The sequence below is a fragment of the Mercurialis annua genome, linkage group LG7 (assembly GCF_937616625.2).
Source record: "Mercurialis annua linkage group LG7, ddMerAnnu1.2, whole genome shotgun sequence".
In the NCBI taxonomy this organism is placed as follows: domain Eukaryota; kingdom Viridiplantae; phylum Streptophyta; class Magnoliopsida; order Malpighiales; family Euphorbiaceae; genus Mercurialis; species Mercurialis annua.
Genome location: NC_065576.1, coordinates 9,166,392 through 9,188,655, shown reverse-complemented (window position 1 = coordinate 9,188,655; position 22,264 = coordinate 9,166,392). Strand labels below are relative to the sequence as shown.

At 34.4% G+C, this 22,264-nt stretch overlaps 1 protein-coding gene across 1 annotated transcript; it reads right to left on the bottom strand.

The window, feature by feature from the left end:
* Positions 1-19,335: 19,335 nt before the first annotated feature.
* On the bottom strand, positions 19,336-21,563 carry LOC126656648 (PLAT domain-containing protein 2-like). The gene is made up of 2 exons (XM_050351258.1): positions 21,475-21,563; positions 19,336-19,902 (listed from the first exon to the last, which is right to left on the bottom strand). Exons 1-2 carry the CDS (start codon positions 21,538-21,540, stop codon positions 19,453-19,455), a joined length of 516 nt encoding a protein of 171 aa, XP_050207215.1. The 5' UTR covers positions 21,541-21,563; the 3' UTR covers positions 19,336-19,452.
* Positions 21,564-22,264: the final 701 nt, after the last annotated feature.

Sequence of the window (22,264 nt, the reverse complement as noted above, 5' to 3'; positions counted from 1 at the left end):
AGGAAGGTCATTCTCACCGCTCCTCAAACGCTTACGAGAAATAGCAGCAAGATTGGGAGTAGGGGGCAGGCAATCGGCGCACCCTATCAATGTAAAAGTGAGAAACAACACAAACCGGCACATAAGGAAATAACAAAAAGCAAACAACAGACATACCAACAACAAGAGAAGCGCCCGACGATGAAGTAACAACAACAGGGAAAGGAATAGGGGGTGCAGCACGACGCCACAAATATTCACTAATAAAGTTAGTAAATCTTCGGGAGTCTCGGCATAGATGGACCCAAGCCGTTGGATAGCAGAATTTTCATCCACCACGACCATATAGGGATCACGTGGCTCAATATGGGAACGCCAAACTGTAGGGCCCAGAAACACAATTGGATTGGAGATGATGAAGAACTTAGTCTTGCACTGCCTCTTAATTGAGTCCGGCAAATCATCAAATAGCTACAGACCAGAACAAAACCCCAAAGAAATAAAGGGCAAGTCTTTTTACCGATAGAGAGAATTCATCCGGTAATGCACACAATTGAGAGTCAACCGCTCGACGTTAAGGTTATGAAGCGCCTTCAAACAAATAAAGTGGCGGATGGCATTGGGGTGCAACTGAGACAATGCAATGTTCCATGACTTTAGGAATAGGAGCAGGAGCAGATCCAAGGGAAACCGAACACCAGCCAAGAGCTGTTCTTCAAAAATAAAAGAGGAACCAAGCGGCAGATGGGAATAGGCGAACTTGTCGTCCACCGGATGAGCCATGAGATAATCGTCCGAAAAACCGTAAGTTTCCTAGAGCGAAACCAAAGATTCCTCAGTTAGAGAACAACACCATTTCTTCAAAGAAGAAACCGCCTTAGAATAACCGTCATCCATAGTCAAAGGAGAAACAAATCCATAAACGAAGAGTAGAGAAGGAAGATGAAAGAGAATAAAAAGAGAATAATAAGACAAATCCGGCAAATTTTGAAAATAAAAGAGAAACGAAACGACGGCAGGAACCAAAAGGTGCAAGACGCATTAAATGAAGCATAGCAGGCTGTCAGCGAGGCGCAGAAAAAGAGAAGAGGGATGACCCGGCCCTAAAAAAGCCTGCTTTACATTACAGACATAAATATATATGCAAAAACGGAACTAGAGAGGGGATTAATGATAAAATAAGCCCACAAAGCACTAGGATTGGCATAAAACCCACATCGACTAAGGAAAGCAGGGGAAACCAGCGCGCCTATAAATAAATCAACCCCACACACATATAAGTGACGGATATTCAGACACCTATTAACATATACAAATCAAACTAGATCCTATTAAGCATAATTCTATGAACTCTAACATCACCGCTTCTATCACGTATATTGATATATTAATTATCAATGTATTTTTATCTACGACGCTCATTCGTATTCTCTGTTCTATTCGTCCTGTTCATATCCCTTTATTAAAATTTAAATTCCCCATTTGAATTTTAAACACCTCTTATTACGATATACCTTTAGGGATACGTATAAATTAAATTTACATTTAAATTTAATTTACGTACTCCCAGTTAATAAAATGTTAACACGTGGCTTATAAAAATACGGGGTATTACAATTGTACCCGCAAGATACTCCTTATTTTAAAGACCCTCTTCCCTATACAAATCATGCAAAATAAAATGACGAGCCAACAAATCAGTACGAGAAAAAGGTTGACGATCATTCACAACAAACACAACAGTAGCTCGAGCTGAATTTCCATCACTCAAACTGATGATCACAAACCCATAAAACTCAGTCAAAAGATGGCAAGACAAAGTTGAAGTGAAGACCCTGGAGCTTGAATTCCGTAAAACCTCATCTCGCTGACCCACACGCATATTAATACCATTGAAACCCGACTACAACTCTTGTAAAAGCAAAAGTTCAGCACCTATCAAATGATGCCTCCAACGCCAACCCACTTACCACACATCACAAATAGTTGTACTCTTTTAATTTGAAAGATTATAGAGTATATGTAATACCCATACTTTTTAAAGTATTAGATTGTGCCACATGTACTAAGTTGCGATAATTAAAATCAAGGAAATTTAAAATAAATTAAAATATTAAGGATTAGGAGCAAAGTGGGTCTATATTATTTATTGCGAAATAATAATTAAGTTTAGAAATTATTATTCGCTAAAGCATGTATAAACGAGACTAAGAAAAAGCTCATAAATTAAAATAAAATAATTTATAAGTCCCGAACTAATAATTTTTATGTCAAATTCCGTAAAATAATTTTGGAAAGCTATCGTCAAAATTTTATAAACTTTAGACGAAGTTTATTATATAAAACGGGACTGAGCGGAACATCAATTATCATAAATATTTAAGATAAAATAAAGTATAAGTCTCGTGAGAATACAAGTTATATTTTTATTCGTTTTATATTTTATGGCATTTTTGGGTAAAATTTTATAAAATTTGGAATTAGTCTCCTTAGTTGCTACAGATGAATAGTTCAGAAATTGAGTTAAAAAAATGAGATTGAGCTGCATATATATATATATATATATATATATATATATATATATATATAACTCAGGGAGTCTGCCTTCTGATCTGGTTATTTGACCTGCAAAACAGGATAGAAGCTAACTGGATTGTGGTTGTCCGATTAAGTGTCCAATGCTAAAGTCAGTATTGAGCTTTGAACAGAGTTTTGTGTATATATTGCAGTTGTGTGTTTAGCCATACCTGCAAGTCCTTTATAGTAGATGATAATATACCTTGTAGAGTTGTAATAGAAGGTGAATCCTATTTTGTAGGGTTTGACCCCGATTAGGAGAGATATTCCTTATTCAGACATGAGTCCTATTTAGGAACGTCTTTTTAAAAAGGCTCATCTTCTTAAGTTGGAGGTTATCTTCCTAAGTTGGAGTTCGTGTCCAAATAAGAAAGATACTCGAGAATATAGGCAGATTTGGCAATTTGTCCGAATCCAGGGGTCGACGCGCTTCGTCCAAGTCCTCTGGAATTCGGTCTTCTCTTGATGGTTGATATGATATTCCAGTCGAGGCGGATCCTACGGATTCGGCCGCCGGTTTTGTTTGGCTTAGCCCTTTGGGCGGGAGTCCGGTATTGTCTGAGAGTGGATCTCCTGCGACTCGGCTCCGTTGTCTTTAGGATAGGATTCGATATCCATCATTAGCCACCCCCCCCCCCCCCCGCGCAAGTGAGCTGAAGTCTTGGTATTTATGCCTTGGTAAATTTTAGCTCTCTTCAAGGCGAGTCGTTTCATATTATGGCGATTCATTTTGCTTCTCCAGCAAGATTCCTATTTTTCTTTGCTATGCCACGTGTCGTTTGCTGATTCTTCGTCGTAACTTGACTTTAAGAAAAGTATCTGTTCATGTCTCCTTTAAATCGTATTTAAACTGTTTTGTTGTACATTTTCCTATTTCCATTCTTGCTCTTTGAAATCCTTTTCGCTCTTTGAAACCATTCTTGCTCTCTGAACATTTGATTTTGCTTCCTTATTCTTCAAGTTGAGTTTCCAGGTAATCCTTATGGTTAACATATTGATTTATATTTACTTCCGTGCTCTGAGTAGCTTTCGCATCCTTTTACTTCTGGGCTTCATTGTTTTCAATTTTCTAGGTAGAATTATCTTGGTGTTCTGGGTGTTCTTAATTATTTCCCTTATTTTATCTTCTTCTTTTTCAATCTCATGTAATATATGTTCCTGTTTAAAATGGCGACTAGGAGGGCGAAGACGGAATTCGCCTCAATGGCTATCACCGATTCCTGCCTTAGCGAAGATGAAGTTCGGGATATATATTATAAATATAACTTCCCTCCCGACTATAGAGTCAAGCTTTATGGTTGTGGGAAACCTGCTTTCGGGTCTCCCGGTTTGGCCTGTAGGGCTATCATCTTTGAGGAACAGCTTGCTGCTGGTCTTCGGTTTCCTTTAAATCCCTTTTTGATAGAGTTATGTAGAGATTTGAGGATCTCCGTAGGAGAGCTTCATCCTGGGTCTATTAGAGTCCTTCTTGCCTTTGTCGAAGCGTGTAGGCTTCGGGGTCAATCCCCTTCTCTTAACGTTTTTTATTATTTCGTAAAGTTAAGAAAATGTGATAATTGTTTCGTTTTCGCTGCTGGTCGTAAGAGTCCCTCCTCTATTTATTTGCACAGGTTGGACAATGGTTGGAGAAAGCACTTTTTCATAGTTACTCATAATTTTGATTTTCTTCATTTTCCGGATGGTTTTTTCATTTATCGCCTTTCGAATTATCCCTTTGAACTTATTTGAGTCGATCCTTGCTTTTGATCTGTCATTTCATAGTATATTTCAGCGTCCTGTTTTAGAAGTTTTGGTGAACAGTCATGTTCGGTGTCGATGGCTTCCTTTGGATGATCCTTCACGCGGTTTGGCGGATCTTCATTATGAGTTTCTCGAATGTATTTATTTCTGATTTTGTTCTTTTTCTTTTCTTTTATAGGATGTCTTCTTCTTCTAACGAATTGTTTACCGGTTTCAAAATATATCTGGACGTTTCGATGGGCGGGCCCTTAATAGATGCTGCTGCCGAACCAATTCCTGAGGCTGAAGCTCAAGTCTCCTTAGTTCCTGCTGGGGCGATCTTGTTAACTAGCGACAGAGTAGTCGCTATGGCGGAAGAGGTTGCGGTTGGCAAGTCTGCAGATGATGAGGCTGCTATTCCCATTCCCCCCTTGCGCTGGTGATTCCGTCAGAAGAGGTGGAGGTAGTAGACCTTAATAAGGCCATTGTTCTTGACTCGGAGGAAGCTTCCCTGAGTTGCAGTCCTGTTGCTTTGCCCTCTCAAAAAAGGCGTCGGGTTGATGAGGGGTCCCCCTCAGGGGAGAATCCTTGCGGTAGTTCATCTTCCGCTCCGAAATTAGCGGAGGGGGTTGAGGGCCATGACCCGACGAGTCTACTGAACCCCCGAGTTTTAGCTGAGTATATTAGGAGCTTGGCGATCCCCGAGCACATCACCTCGTTCGCCTCCAAGCCTGATCATGAGCTTTCAGATATTTCGTGCTTTCATGGCTTCTCGGTGAGTCGTGTTGCTTTTGGTTTTTGCTGCTTAATTTTCTTTGTTGGTTTTTTGATTTTTCTTTGACTTATTTTCCTTGTTGTTTTTTTATGTCAGGCCCTTCAAGCCGTGTTGGTATTGAACGACCGCCGGTAATGTGCCGAGATAGAAGCTGAATGTCTCGCAGCTCTTTTGGCGACGTTCGAGTCAGAAAAAACGAAGTTGAAAGCTTCGCTGGAGGAGCATGATTCGCTTCTTTTGAGGCAAAAGGCTCAGGACGACATCAACGATAGCTAGGTCAAGTTTATCGAGAAGAAAACCGATGATTTGACTCAGGAGATCGAGGAGCTAATAACGGTGAATACTTACGTTGGAAAGGAACTAAATAAACTGAGAGCAGAAGTGGAGAAACTTCACATTCTTCTCCTTGACACGAAGGCTTTTTATTCCGCCTTGATCAGCGAGTATCGCCTCGCCATCGGGAGAAAGCTCTTAGAGCAAAATCCGGATATTGACTTATCTAGCGTGAATGGACTAGATCCCCAAGCAATAGCTCATGAATTGCTAGCGAAGATGGCGAAGGATCGTTCGTTAGGAAAGTCGATTTTTGATTTTTTGGCCTTCGCCCTTTTTATCGTTTGTATTACTTTAGTGATTCTGTAATTCATATCTTTCTTGAATATACGATTCTTTTTTCTTCATTAGTTGTTTTTATTTGAATGCTCGGTTTATTTTACTCTTGCTTTGAATCTTGTCTCATTGGTTCGCATGTGCTTTACTTTATAGTTATCGATATTTTTGTATTTCCGAGAGTTAATCTAAATACTGTATTTTAATGTTCGTTGTATTTTCTGAGTTGATTCGTACTTTGCTTGTTTAGTTCCCTTATTAATTTAGAGTTAATTTAAACTCTATCTTTTGTTGGCATTTCGCCTTATTCGAGAGTTAATCTAAACTCTATTTTTGGCATTTTGCCTTGTGTAAGAGTTAATCTAAATTCTGATTTTTAGCGTTTCGCCTTGCTTGAGTTAATCTAATTCTGATTTTTGGCGTTTTGCCTTTTGTTTTCAATTCCTTTTTTCGCGTTTAATGGATCACATATTACTTGAAAACTGCAACTTTATTAATGTAAATGACTGCTTACAAAAATTAAAGATAATTGTAACACCATCGGGTATGACACAAAGTCTTTACTAGCGATGGGTTATTTGATTCATACTACTCACTTTTCTTCTACGGTTTGTTTTCTTGAAGATCTACAATGGACTCGTCGTAGTATTTCTTGGCGATGTTCTGATCTCCTCTTAATGTTACTACTCCCTTCTCAGTTGGTACTTTCATTGCCAGGGCTCTTACGCTGGTTACTGCAGCTGAATCATGAATGAATGGTCTTCCAAGAATTGCATTATATGTCAGCTCCATGTCTACTATGTTGAATAGGGACATGACTTTTTTGTTGATCCCCCTTTCTGGGCCGATTATAACCTCTAGACACACAGCGCCTAGCGGGTTGATAGAGGGGCCTCCGAGTCCGGATAATGGGATTGCGACTCGGCGCAACCTTACTGCAGTCCCTCCTATCATTTTGTATGCAACGTTCGTCATAAGGTTTACAACACTTCCTTCGTCAATGAGGATTCACTCCATGTTCCAATTGTCAATGATGGTTGTTATCACCAGAGCGTCATTATGAGGTGCTTTCACATGCTCGTAATTCTCGACGTCAAAGATAACCGGTGGCATGTGTGTCTCCCTGATATTCATTACTCCTTTCCTCTGTTTTCTCCTAATGGTCGAACTGCTATGTCTTCCTCCATTGATCATGTGTATAGTTCCCAGAATCTTGGATGGCCTTTCTTCTTCCTTTTCTTTTCCCTTATCGTCCCTACATCTCTTTTCTCCTTTATCAATGCTTTTTGTTTTGTGAGCTATGAACTTCCTTAGTCGCCTGCATCTATCATTCTTTCTATTTCCACTTTTAGGTCTCAGCACTCGTCCGTTTCGTGCCCGTGTTCTTCATGAAATTTGCAAAATTTCCCGGTGTCTCTGATCTCAGCCTTCATCTTCGGTGTTTATACCGCATTTTTTAAATTCTCCTTGATCCAAATGAGGATGTCAGTTCGGCTCGTATTCGACGGTGCGTAATTACGTTCATCGTCTCGGGGGTCATACCTCGGCTCGTACCTTCCCTGGGGGGGCGAAGCGCCTGCTCTCTTTGGGCCTTCTCCGTCTATCTTCCGATCTTGATTTTGACTTCTCTTTGGGTTTTTCCTTTGATTCCTTCCCTTTCGTCTCTTTTCCGCGAATAGCCTGCGGTTTTCATCAAGCTCGAAGTATTTTTGGGCCATGCCCATCAGGTTTGAGAAAGTGGTGGGTTTGTTGACTAGCAGTTATCCACCAACTTGCCGAATTGCGTTCTTTCTCGCAGCGCTTCCGTTGCCATGTCGACATTCAAATTGTCTATCTTCATAGCTTGTTTGTTGAATCGTTCGATGTAACTTCTTAGCGTTTCTCCTTCTTCCAGGATGCACGACCTCAAGATGCTGGTGGTTGTTTTGGCGGGTATATTAGTGAGGTACCTGTTGAGAAATTCCGTCGACAGTGAGGTGAAGCTCTTGATTGACCCTGGCTTGAGTTTGCTATACCATCTTTAGGCGGTCCCTGTGAGGGTGGTCGGGAACATGCGACACAAGATTGTGTCTGATACGCTTAAAAGTCCCATAGTAGCGGTAAATCTGGACGTATGGTTTCATCATGGTTATCGTTTGTTCGTTTTCCTTTAGGATCTTCATAGTTTCATCATGGTTATCGTTTGTTTGTTTGACCTCGTTAGCCAATCTGTCTAAATTTGTCTAGACAACTTCCAGTACTTTCTTCAGAATCTCGTCGTACATCTCTTGCGCTGCCATGCTTGGCATTTGCTCTCCATCGGTTCCTAATTTGGTAAATCATGGAAATTTAATCAAGAACATTAAAAAGACTAAGTATGTATCCTAATGAATCAGAATCAAAATAATATGCATAAATAAAAGTATATATGGATATAGAAACTAATTAGGGTCCTCAAAAGTACCGTTATGAGTTCTTAGGTCGTTTTCTGGAGATTCTACCGTAGAATCCAGCTTAGATCGTTGCTGCAATAATTCGTTCTTGAAAAATTGGAGCGTAAAAGCTCGATTTGATTGATTAAAAGTGATTAAATTTTAGTGATTTGGTCGCTGAAAATATTCGGCAAAGGCAGTGTAGAATTTGGGTTTTTGTGCAATGTAGGGTTTGTGTAATATGATCGCCCCCCCGGCGGATTATAGTTTTTAATTGTACTATTTATAGAGGTAGGATAAGAATTAAGGTTAGGTCAGAATCTAGGATAAATTAAAATTATATTTTAATTAATTAATTGTAATTTTTGTATTATGTACCATGAGAAAGTGGCAAAAAAATTGTTTGGTCCGTGAAAGTGGCAAAAAGGACCTCAGGGCCACTAAAGTTAGGTTTTGGAAAATTCAGCATGTCTAACCTAAAACCTAGCCCATAAATTTTTAAGGCTTTGTAATTAGTCTAATTTGTTAGACTTTATTACAATCCTTTTGGATTTTATGGCTTATTTGCGACGATTACACTGAAGTCCTTCCAGTTAGCCATTGCGCATTGATCTAGTCCGTTTGAATTTTGACAGACAGGTCACTAGCCAGTCACTCGAACAAGTGCCTTTGCAAATCATAATTAGATTTTTCAGTCCCTTATTACTTTTCTGCCAATCCTAAAAAGAGGTGTTTACAAGCATATTATTAGTTTATATAGCGTGGAAACATGTACGGATGAAATTGATTTTTTATTTTACTTTGTTTGATTTTAAAAAAAAAAGAATTGTTTTTAAAAAAATCAAATTAAAAATAAAATTGAATCCATCAACTGACTAAATCTCATAATAAAATGATTTTTAATTTTTTAAAATTTAATCATTTGCTACAGTTGACTTACATTCAAATTACAACCAACATAAGTTTTTTAGGAATTTCAGTCTGTTTTAATATAGAAACTGGGATTCACATAGTTCTTCATTTTCGGTTAACCTGGAGTTCTGGTCCACTATTCGTCGCCCGATGAAGGTGTCAGCTTAGCCAGTCCCGTTCAATATTGGAAATTTTTAGGTTGGCGTTGGCTAAATTGAAATACTCCCTCCGTCCCAATAGAGTTGTCCACTTTGAGAAATTTTTTTGTCCCAAAACTCTTGTCCACTTTCAAATAATAATAAACTTTTACATTTAATTTTCCTATATTACCCCTATTAAAAATCCACTAATGAGTAAATTGAAAGTAAATTGCAAATGGACCCCATATTAAATAGGGATATGACAAGAACAGTAAGATAAATTTTGCAAAACCCATAAACAAATAATTGCTTTTCTTAAAACTGTGTGATAAAGGTAAAGTGGACAACTCTATTGGGACGGAGGGAGACATATATTTTTGTGGAACAATTTAGTTTATAAGTATTTGGAAAATTTGGAAAGACTGAAACAAGTCGATTTTTTCAAACGAGAAAACTAATTACTCGGATTTAGTCTTTCTTTGCATATATAAGGGTGTGATTCATGAAAAATATCACATCTCTTCTTTCGCTTATGATGGTAATGATGTTTATAGGAGACTCAATTTTTTCATTAAAGATCGATACTTGTTTTCTTGTATTTTTAGAAGTGTACCTTCTTACTTTTTGCCTTTCACATCTTGTGATTGTGCTAATATAATTATCATTCAAAAAAAATATGAATTAAATTATAGACTTTCATTTTGGTGTAAAAAATTCCATGATCTTCATATAAACAAATTCAATTTCAAATTACAAAGCAACTTGTCATTGTTTATATTTTTAAAACTATTGCATAAATTGAAACAGTTAATTAAACATTTATGACCAAAATAAATAATACAAAAGTTTAGTGACCTTGAAACTTTAATATATGAATTTATGAAGATATATAGTTAGGCAATCAAAAGCTATATAACCCGGAAACATAAATATTAAAATAAAAAATGCCGAATGCTAAACGATTCTTTTGAAAGATTACACTATCTGTACTAAAGTGGTAGCTCCCTCTCTTTTCGATCAAGTAGTCGTACATGATCCATTTAACTCTATTTGTTCTGTCTCAGTGCTTTTTCCAGGGGCCATAGTAGGATAAAGTTTAATTTAGAATTCGGCTTAATGAGGTCTGACTTTCTTTCTTTGAATTGAAAGATTATCAAAGACGATTTCATTCCATATTCGTCTTTTTCCGTCCCGGTTCACCCATAAAGAGCAGGAAATCGGGTTTACTCTACGACGACCGGGATGCGTGCACCTTCTAAATATATAGAGTTTTACAGTTTAACTACATTTCGGAAAAATGATACGCAGAGATATATTTGAAAAGTTTTTATGTAACAAAGTTGAAGAATATTATCAATGGGGTGAAGATGAGAAACGAGAGAATATAAGAAGCAGAGATGCCTTTTGTTTTTCTTTGCTTAAACAAGTAAACAAACCACATAATATATGTTTTGTTAGGTATTCAAAATTATAGATGTTTACATCAATTATGATTATTTTTAAGTGTATCCTAATCGGTTCAGAATTTAATAAAAAAGTACGCCTACATCATTAGAGAAAAGAAGATGGGATTGACTATAGAATAATGCTAATTGTTTGTTAGGTTAAGGATAGCATTGAGTTATTAGAGAAAGTATAATCAGCATAAAAGAATCATTCTCTTGTATAGTTTTCTTTTTTTTCTAGTCTACGTAATTTACAAATAAAAAATATGTCAATTATTTATTTATTTTTTTGTATCCAAATTTTATAGATTTTTCCATCAATCATGATTATTATTTTTAAGATTTTTCCATCAATCATGATTATTACTTTTAAAGTTTCCATCAATCATGATTATTACTTTTAAAGTTTCCATCAATCATGATTATTAATTTTTAAGATGTTCCATCAATCATGATTATAATTTTTAAGATGTTCCATCAATCATGATTATTATTTTTAAGATTTTTACATCAATCATGATTGTTTCTTAATGTATGCTAATGATCTGCTAGACTTTACTAGTGTACGTTAATTGTTTGTTAGCTTGCAGCCGTCTAGACCTATAATTTTTATTTTTTTGTTAAAGACTAAAACTTACATTAATAATAATAAAAATTATATGAACGATTTCTCAACACATTGAGTAAACTATTTTAAAAAGTATGATAAGAGCTGTAAAAATACAGTCATCGAATAGGGTTAAACTAACTACCAAGAGTCGCCAGAATACACTATAAAACACACAATAAATAAAATCAAAATAACTAGATCTAAAAATTAAATCTAGCTAGCTAATAATAAATTAGAAATCTAAATAATTCCAACAAGAAAAGTCATAAATCTAATCAAGTTGAAAAAAAAATTAAATTTGTAAGTTAACTTTCCAACTAGACGATTTTTTATAAAAACTTCACCTTTAAAGAAAAAAATACTCCATAAAAAGATAAATCTATGAAGAGTAGATAAACCCAAAATGAAAGAAACAACACTTATATGATAAAATCATTTATTTTATGCAATTACATGAAAATTTGAGTATGAGGAGGTGATTATTGACCAAAGATTGGCCAAAAATCACCTCCCCAAAAGAGGAGGCTATTAGGGTTTGAAAAGCATAATTGCAAAACAATTATATTTTAACACAAAAAGATACGATAATATCCTTTATACGTATGAGCATCTAATTAGTCCCTTTTTATGTCAATGGCAGACGGTTGCTAGATGTGGTCGATGGCTGGCTATGACCGACAGTGATAGTCTGTTGCCAGACTTCAAAACAATTAATTAAAACAATATTTAGCTTCCGCCATGGTTTAAAATATCATTAACCTTAAAGTGAGTGATCAAGTGTCCTTACTCCAAGCCCTGAGCTTGTTATTGTCAATTTTCAATGTATAGTATTTATAGGGTTAATGTCAAAAAAAATCACGAACTTTACACATTTTCTCATTTTATTCACGCAGTTTAAATTTTCTCATTTTCATACACGATCTATCATTTTTGCTCAAATTCATGCATGGTGCTGAGGTGGCCCTCATTCATTGGTCTAAAATAACCTCCACCTCAGCAAATTACACCAATAGAACAGTGACACCTCAGCACCGTGTATGAATTTGAGAAAAAGTGATAATTCGTGCATGAAAATGAGAAAATTTAAACTACGTGATTAAAATGAGAAAACGTGTAAAGTTAATGAATTTTTATGACATTAACCCTTATTTATATGATGTTACGACTCGATTTCATGCATCGAGAATGCTGTTAGGGGATGAGAGTGATAGTTCTGAAACCCGTAATAAACTTTAAACTTTATCATTACTTTTTATTTATGACGTGCACTCTCATAAGCACTCACTAATCCTATGAGACTTTAACACCTTTTACAGTTTCATCAATTTCAAATTACATAGCTTTTTTGTTGAACATGCATTTTGTTTCATATAAATATGAGAGTAAAAGAAATACATGAATTCTTATATGGAGTTGTTTACAATAATACCACAATAGACTATTGCGGAACTGTAGAGTTCAAAACACTCTTTACATGCTTTTAGAAAACAAGACTTTCGAGGTCACGACCAAAAATCGAGGGCCGCGACCAGCTGCAGGGAACAGGAGTGGTTGCTCCGGAACCCGTAGCAAGCCTAAAAACGTTTTGCGAATCAATCATGTAAATTTACATATAAATCGTTTTTGGAAAAACTTTGTAAAAACGATAAGTTATAAACGTCGAAAACAATTTTTTAAAAAATCTAATGCATAAACGATAGAAACCAAGGTCTTACTATGCGATAACTCAATTAAGCATTGCCTTGTCCAAACATACAATTGGTTTAGCCACCAGATATATAGTTGGTTCATCCAGTATTTCATGTTTCTATATTGCGGAAGTGCATTTCATATCCCTCTCTTGTGATTATATTCCAGAGCGTTGAGATTGACCAAGAGTTATCATATGAGGAACAACCAGTTGAGATTGTTGATATGAAAGTGCGTAAGTTACGGAACAAGGAAATTTTGATGGTTAAAATTTTTTGGCTTAATCATTCAGTTGAGGAGTGCACTTGGGAGGCGGAGTCCGATATGCGGAAATGATATCCTTTTCTTTTTCCTTGAAGTACATTAGGTTTATTGTTTACGTGTTTTATGTGTGTTATGTGCGCACTATGTTTTTTTTACTTGAGACGCTTTGTGTTAAAATGGAGAACGGTTTTGTTTTTAAGTTGAGGAGAATGTAGTACCCCGTACTTTTCCGGTTGGTTTTCGGTGAACGTTCCGACATTTTTGGTCGTTTTCATGATTTGATCGCGTGGTTTGACTTTTTTCAACTTTGGGTTTTGGTCCGTCATCGCCTGTGGGCCATGTGCCAAGTTTTAAACTTTTTAGGCCATGTATAGATGAGGTGCGATGGAGCCATCTCGCCGTGCCTGTGGTTTTTATTGTGCCTTATGGTAAGGCGTGATGGGTCCAACACGCCTCATATCGTGCTTTACTTGTCATTTTTATGACGTAGCCTATTAATAGACCCCTAAGCTCACACACAAACAGTTTTATTTCATTTCTTAAAACACTAGAGCGGCTATATACTCGGTTTTCATCGTTTTTCACTTATCTCTCATGTTATTGGCATCCAATAAGTGAGTTACGCATTCCTTTCACCGCTTATTCATTTGTTTAATGTTTGGTTCATTTCATGGCTCATTTTTTTTGTATTCTAGTGTTGTAGAGTGGGAGTGACTCACCAAATCTTGAAATCATTGTCTTGTGGTTTGTGTGGTAATGATTCTCATTATCTTTGGTTTATTTCGAATCAATTGTATGTGATTTTGATGTTAATTTTGTATAATTGTTTCTATGGAATTAGCCACTGTTTTGATATGTTTAGATTTGAATATACATGTTCTAGGATATATCTAACATATTTGAGAATGGTTGTGTTGATTATTGAATCAAATAATGCTTTGGTTGTTTTGGATTCAATTGTGCGTATTAGATTGGTACCATCTGTCTTGAATAGTTATGTTAATGTATATACATGTCTTAGGGTTGTTGTAACAAGTTAGAGTTGATACCATTCTTGTTCACGTGATTGTTTAATCAAATGTTGGATTTGTGGATTGAGATCCGAAATTGTGCAGTGATGTCATTACATCTGTTTTGATCACCTAGTTACTGCCCATACATGTTTCGACATGTTGATATCGTTTATTATTTTTAGTATTTGATTCATGTTGGTAGGATTCAAGATATACAATTAATGTTGTGACATGGTTGTTTGATTGTTAGCATGTTATAAATTGGTTGTTGCTAGTTGGGACATGTTTGACTTATAACTTGAGTAGTACGCATGCTAACGTGATGTATGGCTTGAGTTAGCCTACTTTGAGCACGTTGTTAGTATTGATCGGATGAGTTGTTATTGAATTCCCTTGTTTTCAAACTGATGCTTTAATTATACAATGACTGTCCGAATTTTAAAATTTAGTTTATACTTTGATGAAACATTGGGTCGGGTTATATTTGGGTCGTCCGACATGTGAGAATAAGCTTGCTAGTTTGGATAACTCGGCTAACACACCACTTTCAATTTTAACTTTGTTGCAATGTTTTAATAAAGTTATTTGAAATGTTTTTCGGATTATGTTTTCAAAGTGGGAACTCAATTTGACTTGGCTTTCGTAATATGATTACTCTATGTTGGCTTATTCTTGGCTTGTTGTGTTTGTGCTAATCCTATGTGTTGTCTAGTACTCCTTAGAGTTAGGGGTTGATTTTAATTATAGTTTATGCTTTGTTTCTTAGACACGTCGATTGCTTGTGCTTCAGAGTCGAACTAGGTCTAGCTGCTTGCCAGGCTACTTGGGAATTTGCAAGCAGTGAGTTTATATTCACTATTTCCCGCTTTATAAAGTAAATTGTATATTTTGATATAGATTATGTATACGCAGCTTTCGAAATGTTTTTGAATTCATTATAGATCTGGATTGAAACGGGCTACTCGATGGGCATCATTGAGACTGCGTATGCACCGGTATATACTCTGGGTGGTTTGAGATACGACTCGCCTTAGTGAGGGCACTAGTGAACGATTTGGCTCCTGGGACTCACGTGACTTTGGTTAAGTGATAGTTGGGATAGGTATGGAGGTAAGTCTCACCGGCACGACAATTGGATTTAGCTACATTTGGATAGGGTATCAATACTTATCCGTAATCAAAAAATGCTTTATAAATGTTTTAAAGGTTTTCCACTTGATAAATGTAAATAGTATGTATGAACTCATCTCAGTATATATTACACCCGTTGTTTACCCATTTTTCAAGTTTATGATTTTTGAGTACACCTGATTAATCTCATGTTTTCATTGTTCTTGGAGGTCTACCTTTCATTTAATAAAGATGGTCAAAACTATTTAAACTCTTAAACCGTAGTAGTAGCAGTTAGTATGTTATCTTTATATTTCTGACTTATGTTTTGTCGGATTGGTCCAACTGATGCTTTATAAATGTTAGTTTGGTCCAACTGATGCTTTATCCTAAGAATATATATATAATAATTACTCTAGTTGAGAAAAAAATTCATTTTCATTATAACTGTAATTAAATTAAAATTATACAATCAAAGTTTATAAATAAAAAATTTGACAGTATTTTTAAATAAAACTAATTACTAAATGTGCAAAATACAATTATAATTGATCAACATTTAGGTGTATATAAAATTATTATATTGTACGAGAACAAAAACCATAATTTTTAATTTTTATAAATAATAATTGTTATATTAAATAGACAAGATTAATCAATAGAAAAAATGGAACATATTTAAATAAAAAAATAATTTATAAATTCTGTTTGCGTGCAATATAACTGTAATATATTTTTTTAAAAATATATAGAAAAATTAATGTGTGTTGTAAAAAAAGATAATATATATGAGAGAAAACAAATATTAATATAAAAAGAAAGAAAAATTTGATGCATGAAAGACAAAAAAATGAGTGGTTGTATAAGGGAGAAAAAATAATGACACATGGAAGGTTGACACATTTATAAGGGACCACATAAATATCCTCTTTGGCAAAGAAATGAAATTTTGACCATTTTTTTTGAAAAACCGGGTTTGTCCGATTTCGGGCGAAAACAGGATTTTTCCGGTTTGATGAGGTTTTTCACCGATTTTTATATAGTTTGACACTAATATCTAACCGGACCGAACAAGTGACAGGTTCCTGATTAATCCAATTCGATCGGCCGGTCCGGTTTCAAAAACATTAGATAAAAGACACACATGGTCTAACAAAAAGCAAGCCATGTCAAAACATTTCTTTTTAGGGGTTACAAAACGGTCGTCATTATTGATTCTAACATAGTTAGCGTACCAGCCAGACTTATGACCACTATCATCATGGCTCAATTTGATATAACCGACTAAAATGGTCAAGCATGGTCCTACATAACCGAAAAGGTCCAAATATTATTATTAGCCGTATCAGTTAAGAATCGGGGTTTCACCAAGGTTTCATGGAATGACATTTGCCTTCCGTATTTGTTGGAAGGTCTTAATATCACCACTTTGAGAAAGAAAAATAAAAATTTGCTCCTTAGGGGATTTGGAAATTCTTGAATGACAACTTTATGTTCCATGTGACGAAGTTAGAATCGAATCTTTCTGTTGGCTTTCTCAATTCATTCGTGAATAAGAATTTTAATAGCTCCGAAAAGGTTTCTTGGTTTGTTTTAGATTATCTAAAAGCTTTGAATTTTTCTCACATATGGACACGTGTCCTAGCTTGTTGTATCAAGAACGAGCGTGTTTGGAGTGTTTATCTCATGCATTGTTTGTGGCATGTCATATTTACAACAAGCCAATGAAAATTTGCGATAGGGAATATTTTATTTATTACTTAATTTTTTATTATTTATTTTTCCACATGACTAACGCATTATTGATTTGTTATACGAATGACATGGCGCAAAGGTAGCGTGTAATAATTTTTCGCATGTTTGGAGGTTTTTTTTTGAAAACTATCTTTCTATGAGATTGGGGAATGGAATAAAGATTCGATTTTGGAGGAATGTTTGGGGAATGACTCCCTTCAATTCCAAATTCCCTCCATTTTCTTCATATATACTTAGAAGGATGACACATTAGCAAAGTGATTTTTAATTCAATAATCTTTTTATCATTTTGCTTATGTGTCATTCATCTAAATGGACCTCAAGAAAATGGAGGAAATTTTAAACTTGAGGGGATTCAATCACGATGTTTAGCATCTGGTGAGACCTTACAGAACAGATTTGGCTGCTTGTACATAATTTCCAGAAGGAGAAAAGCAATGATAAATAACTTATTCGATGAAAACAACTTCAGCACCGACATATTTTCTTGGAACCGTCGTTTGCAAAGTGCCAAACATCATCAGTTCTGTTCTCTGGTTCAGCTTGTTGACCAACGTTAACCTAAGAAATACACCAGATAAATGCAGCTAAATGGGGGATTTCCACTACAGACCGGCGACTTTTTGCAGTCTTCAGCATGTCCGTCGGCAGTGCAGTCGGGCCTTACTTATTCAATTTGGAAGATGAAGATTCCTCCACGTATTCAATTTTTTGCGTGGCTTCTTGCTAGAGAAAGAATATCCTCCACAACTACTTTAATTAATGAGGAGAGGCTTATTCCAATAAAATCAGTCACTTTGCTCTATGTTCAGAAAAAAAAATCGGGAATGCATATTATTCTCCATTGTCAATTTGTTTAGCGTTCTTGGTCCTTGATATCGTACTTTTGCTACATTCAATGGGTAGTTCTTTGCTTGAAAGATTTTTTTTATTCAGTGGTCCTATCTTGTGGATAATAAATACAAAAATTTGTTGAAGCTTATTTGGTTTTTTCTCTTTTAAAATTTATGGATAGTTAGAAATAAAAGAATTTTTTAAAACGAGACGGCGGATACTATTTCTTCCGTTCATGGTTGCGCTTGTAAGACGATGAGTTTTATAGAATTCACAACAAGGGGTTTCCATAGTCGGACAATGATGTTTATATGAATTTTTCTTATTTTTGTAAACCATCTAGTTGTTTTTAATTCTTTTCGGCCTTTCCCCATTCACTTTTTGTGAATGAGCTAATTTGTCCATCATTTATCCCAAAACAAAAACTCTAATGTGCTTGTATTAATAAAAGAAAGGCTTAATGGCAAAAAAAAAACCAAACCTTTACGACTTGTTGCAATTATATCCAAACCTTTTAATTTTTATAATAATATCCAAATTGCATTATTTTGTTGCAATAATATCCAAATTGCACTTTTTATGTGATTTTTTTTTTTGGCTTAAGGTCTGAAAAACTACCCACCTTTTAATTTTTTTTCAATTGCACCCTCACCTTGTAATTTCTTCAATAGCACCCTATTTCGTATTTTTGGCTTTCAATAGCACCCCGACCTTGTAAAACAGTCAATTTTACCCTATTTTGTATTTTTGACTTTCAATAGCACCATAAATCATCAAATTAAACTCATTTATCGAGGATGTATTTGAATTTTTTTTAAGTTAAAGAACTTGTTTAAAAGTGTCCAAGTAGAAAAAAGTATGATTTCACCTGTAAATTTAGTTTTTTGAAAAAAAATTTCCTTATAATAATCAAATCATCTAATTTTTTTAATATAGAGTGCTATTGAAAGCCAAAAATACAAAATAGGGTGCTATTGAAAAAATTACAAAGTGAGGGTGCTATTGAAAAAGATTTGAAAGGTCGGTAGTTTTTTAGACCTTAAGCCTTTTTTTTTTTGAGTTTTTTGCCATTTTTTGGGACTTTTATTATATTATTATACATCAAAACATAATAATAGCCTAATATCTTAATTGAAAACAACAAGTTTAGCCATTAATTTGACTATTATTGCTACAAAAAAATGCAATTTGGATATTATTGCAACAAAAAAATGCAATTTGGATATTATTGCAAAAATTAAAAGATTTGGATATAATTGCAACAAGTTGCAAAGGTTTGGGTTTTTTTACCATTAGGCCTAAAAGAAATACAGTTATTTTCTGTTACATGATTAATTGAGTTCATTAAATAGATTTTACAATATTAGGGTCTTGAAATGATACTTTGTTACATGGTGTTGGAAAGTATTTGGCATTGGAGCTTCATTCGGTAAGCTATGAGGCAAATTAAAATTTAAGTCCAAAGAGTGGTTGTTTTAAGTAGAACAATCATATAAAACAAGTTCCAAATTTTTTGACTGGAATTTTTTTACAAAAACATCACTAGGTGCATTTGTTACAATTTATTCAATAAGACGTAAACAGCATAAGCATAAATATAGAAAGGAAACTCATATGGCATCTTTAACAACAGACTCAATCCCTCCACTAGTTTTTTTTTTACCAACACATAAATCTCTACTAGTAAATGTCCGATAAGGTGGCTCGTCATCAGCGAGCCATTGATTGACATCAAAGCGTTTTATTGTAGGTGTTATCGCTCCGCCGGCAGTTTTGATTTCGACATAGTTAACGTACCAGCCAGGCTTATAACCACCGTTATCATGGCTCAATTTGATATAACAGACTGGAATGGTAAGGCATCGTCCTGCATAATTGAAAAAGTCCAATTGATTGTTTTCGAAGTAGTCATGGCCGGACTCCATTATTCCATATTTCTCAAGGTTTTGAATGTTGATAGCGGAATCTTGCATGTTCGATAGTTTTAGGCTTACCTTAGCATTCGTTCCGGCCGCTCTTTTTGATCCGGTCTTTATTGATATTGAATATACACAAGTCTCCTGCAAGAATATAAGTTGCTTAAAGAATGATATCAAATAATTGGAGTCATTAATATTTTATATTGTTTCGGTTTGGTTAAGGAACTATAATTTGTTTTAATTTAGACACCGAAGTTAAAAATTAATAGCAACATGAAGTCCTTAAGAATTTAAGGTCAAATTGAACCTTCGTGGCATATTCTCTTAATTCAACTTTCATTTTGGTGCAGAAACAAATTTTATTATTCCCCGATGATGTAAGTTAACATGAGGTTACTAAACATCGGGTATTGAATTTTATTGGTCATTGAACTTTCACTTACTTACAAAATGGTTACTAGGAGTATGTTTTTTTTGTTACCAAATTTATTATTTTGTTTCACCGAAAGGTAATCTGCTGGAAACTTATTTTTATATTTTAGACAAACTTAAGCAGAAATTTGCCCATTTATCTTGTAAGTTATGGACAATTAGCACAAAAATTAACTTTGTTAGCAAGTCAGTTATAAATTTGATAGTTATGGTCAATCAACCCAATTTTGATAAAATATTAGCATACAAGTTAGGGGTCAAATTGCCAATTGAGGAGGTAGTTAACTTTAAAGTTTATGGAAAAAATTGCAAAAATAGGGTTATAATTGACCATAATTACAAATTTTATGATTGGTTTGCCTACATAGTTAATTTATATGCTTATTGTCCATACTTACAAATTAAGAGGGAAATTACTACATAAATCATTTTATAAGATATAAATTCTAAAAAATTCATCGAACTATAGATATATTTTAAAAAGGTATAAAACTATAAATTTTATTTCAAAAAGTGTACTAATTTTAGTAACCAAAACGAAACAAGATAATTCCTTGGCATCAATTTCTGACAAGTGGCCTCATTTAAAATAACACATTTAATAAAAATTCAATGACCTACAAAAGTTCGTGAAATTGAAACAATCTGTAAGGGTTTTGACCAAAATAAAACAATACGAAAGCTAAGTGATCCGGAAAAATTAATATCTGAATTTATGAGAGATATAATAGTAAACTTTTTTTATAATTAGGAAGGAGGAGTGAAACTATGTAACACGAAAACATAAATATTTAAACGGAAAATATCAAACACTAAAGGCTTAATTATTTAAAAACCACTCACCTTAAACTTTTTTTTCGTTTATACCCTGACCTAGGAAAAAATTCATTTATACCCTGACGTATGTATTTATGTTTCACCTCTACCCCGAGGCACTAAATTAACCTCTTTTTATTAAGAAAAAAGTTTAAAATAGTTCTTCATTTTTAACCTAAACTAATTAGAGTTTAATTAGAAATGAATTTTTCTCTAAATGAAGGACCATTTTAATTTTTTTTTAAATAAAAAAAGGTTAATTTAGTGTCTCGGGGTAGAGGTGAAAAATAAACATATACGTCAGGGTATAAATGAATTTTTTCCTAAGTCATGGTATAAACGAAAAAAAAGTTTAAGGTGGGTGGTTTTTAAGTAATTAAGCCAACACTAAACGATATTTAAAGAAAGTTATAATTGTATAGATGCTTAGAGTTCAAATGATTTCTGAAAATGTTGGGAACTTACAGAAAGGACGAGTCCGGAGAAAGTGAGGAAGAGGAGAAACAAGAGAGTGTAAGAAGCAGCTGCCATCTCTTTTCCTTTGCTTGAACTGAATAAATGTTTTGATGGGTATCCAAATTTATAGACTAAACTAAATATTATACACTTCAATCATTATTATTATTTTTAAGGTTTTTACATCAATCATGATTGTTTGTTAGTCTATACTTAATAGTTTGTTAGGTTAAGGATTAAAATAAGTATGCCTAAATCATTAAAGAAAAGAAGATGTGATTGAAATTTTAATAACGCAATATTGAGTTTTTTTTTAAAAAGGTATAATCGGCATATCTAAAGGAATCATTTCCTTGTATAGTTGTCTTTTGAGCAAAGGGTCAATTCATCCCCTCAACCTGGCACGAAATATTAAATGAGTCATTTTCTTCGCTTTTGGTACAAACAAACCCAAAATTTGTGTTCTCGCATCAAGAAGACCTTTATTCAGCTCTGACCCAGTCTCACTTTCTCAAGTGAGTATCACTCTCCATTTATAACATAAATTTTTTTTAAAAAAACCCCTATATTTAATTTGTTTTACAAATTAACATTTAATTATATTAAGTTTTCATTATAATCTTTATTATTTTAAAAATTCAAACATCAAATGAATAGATAAAAGAAATTAAATATTTTTTTTTTACCATTTTTCTTTCTTCAACCTCTTTGAAGATGATGTTCATCCTCTTTTGAGGATGAACGGACGAAGGAGTTCATCCTCAAAGAGGATGAACATCTGGGTTCATCCTCTTTGAGA

Bases quoted from the DNA above. Each gene is read 5' to 3' on its own strand.
- LOC126656648 (XM_050351258.1), bottom strand. From the start codon at position 21,540: ATGGCAGCTGCTTCTTACACTCTCTTGTTTCTCCTCTTCCTCACTTTC. The intron at 19,903-21,474 runs GTAAGTTCCCAA...ATATTCTTGCAG, and splicing joins TCTCCGGACTCGTCCTTTCT to GAGACTTGTGTATATTCAAT.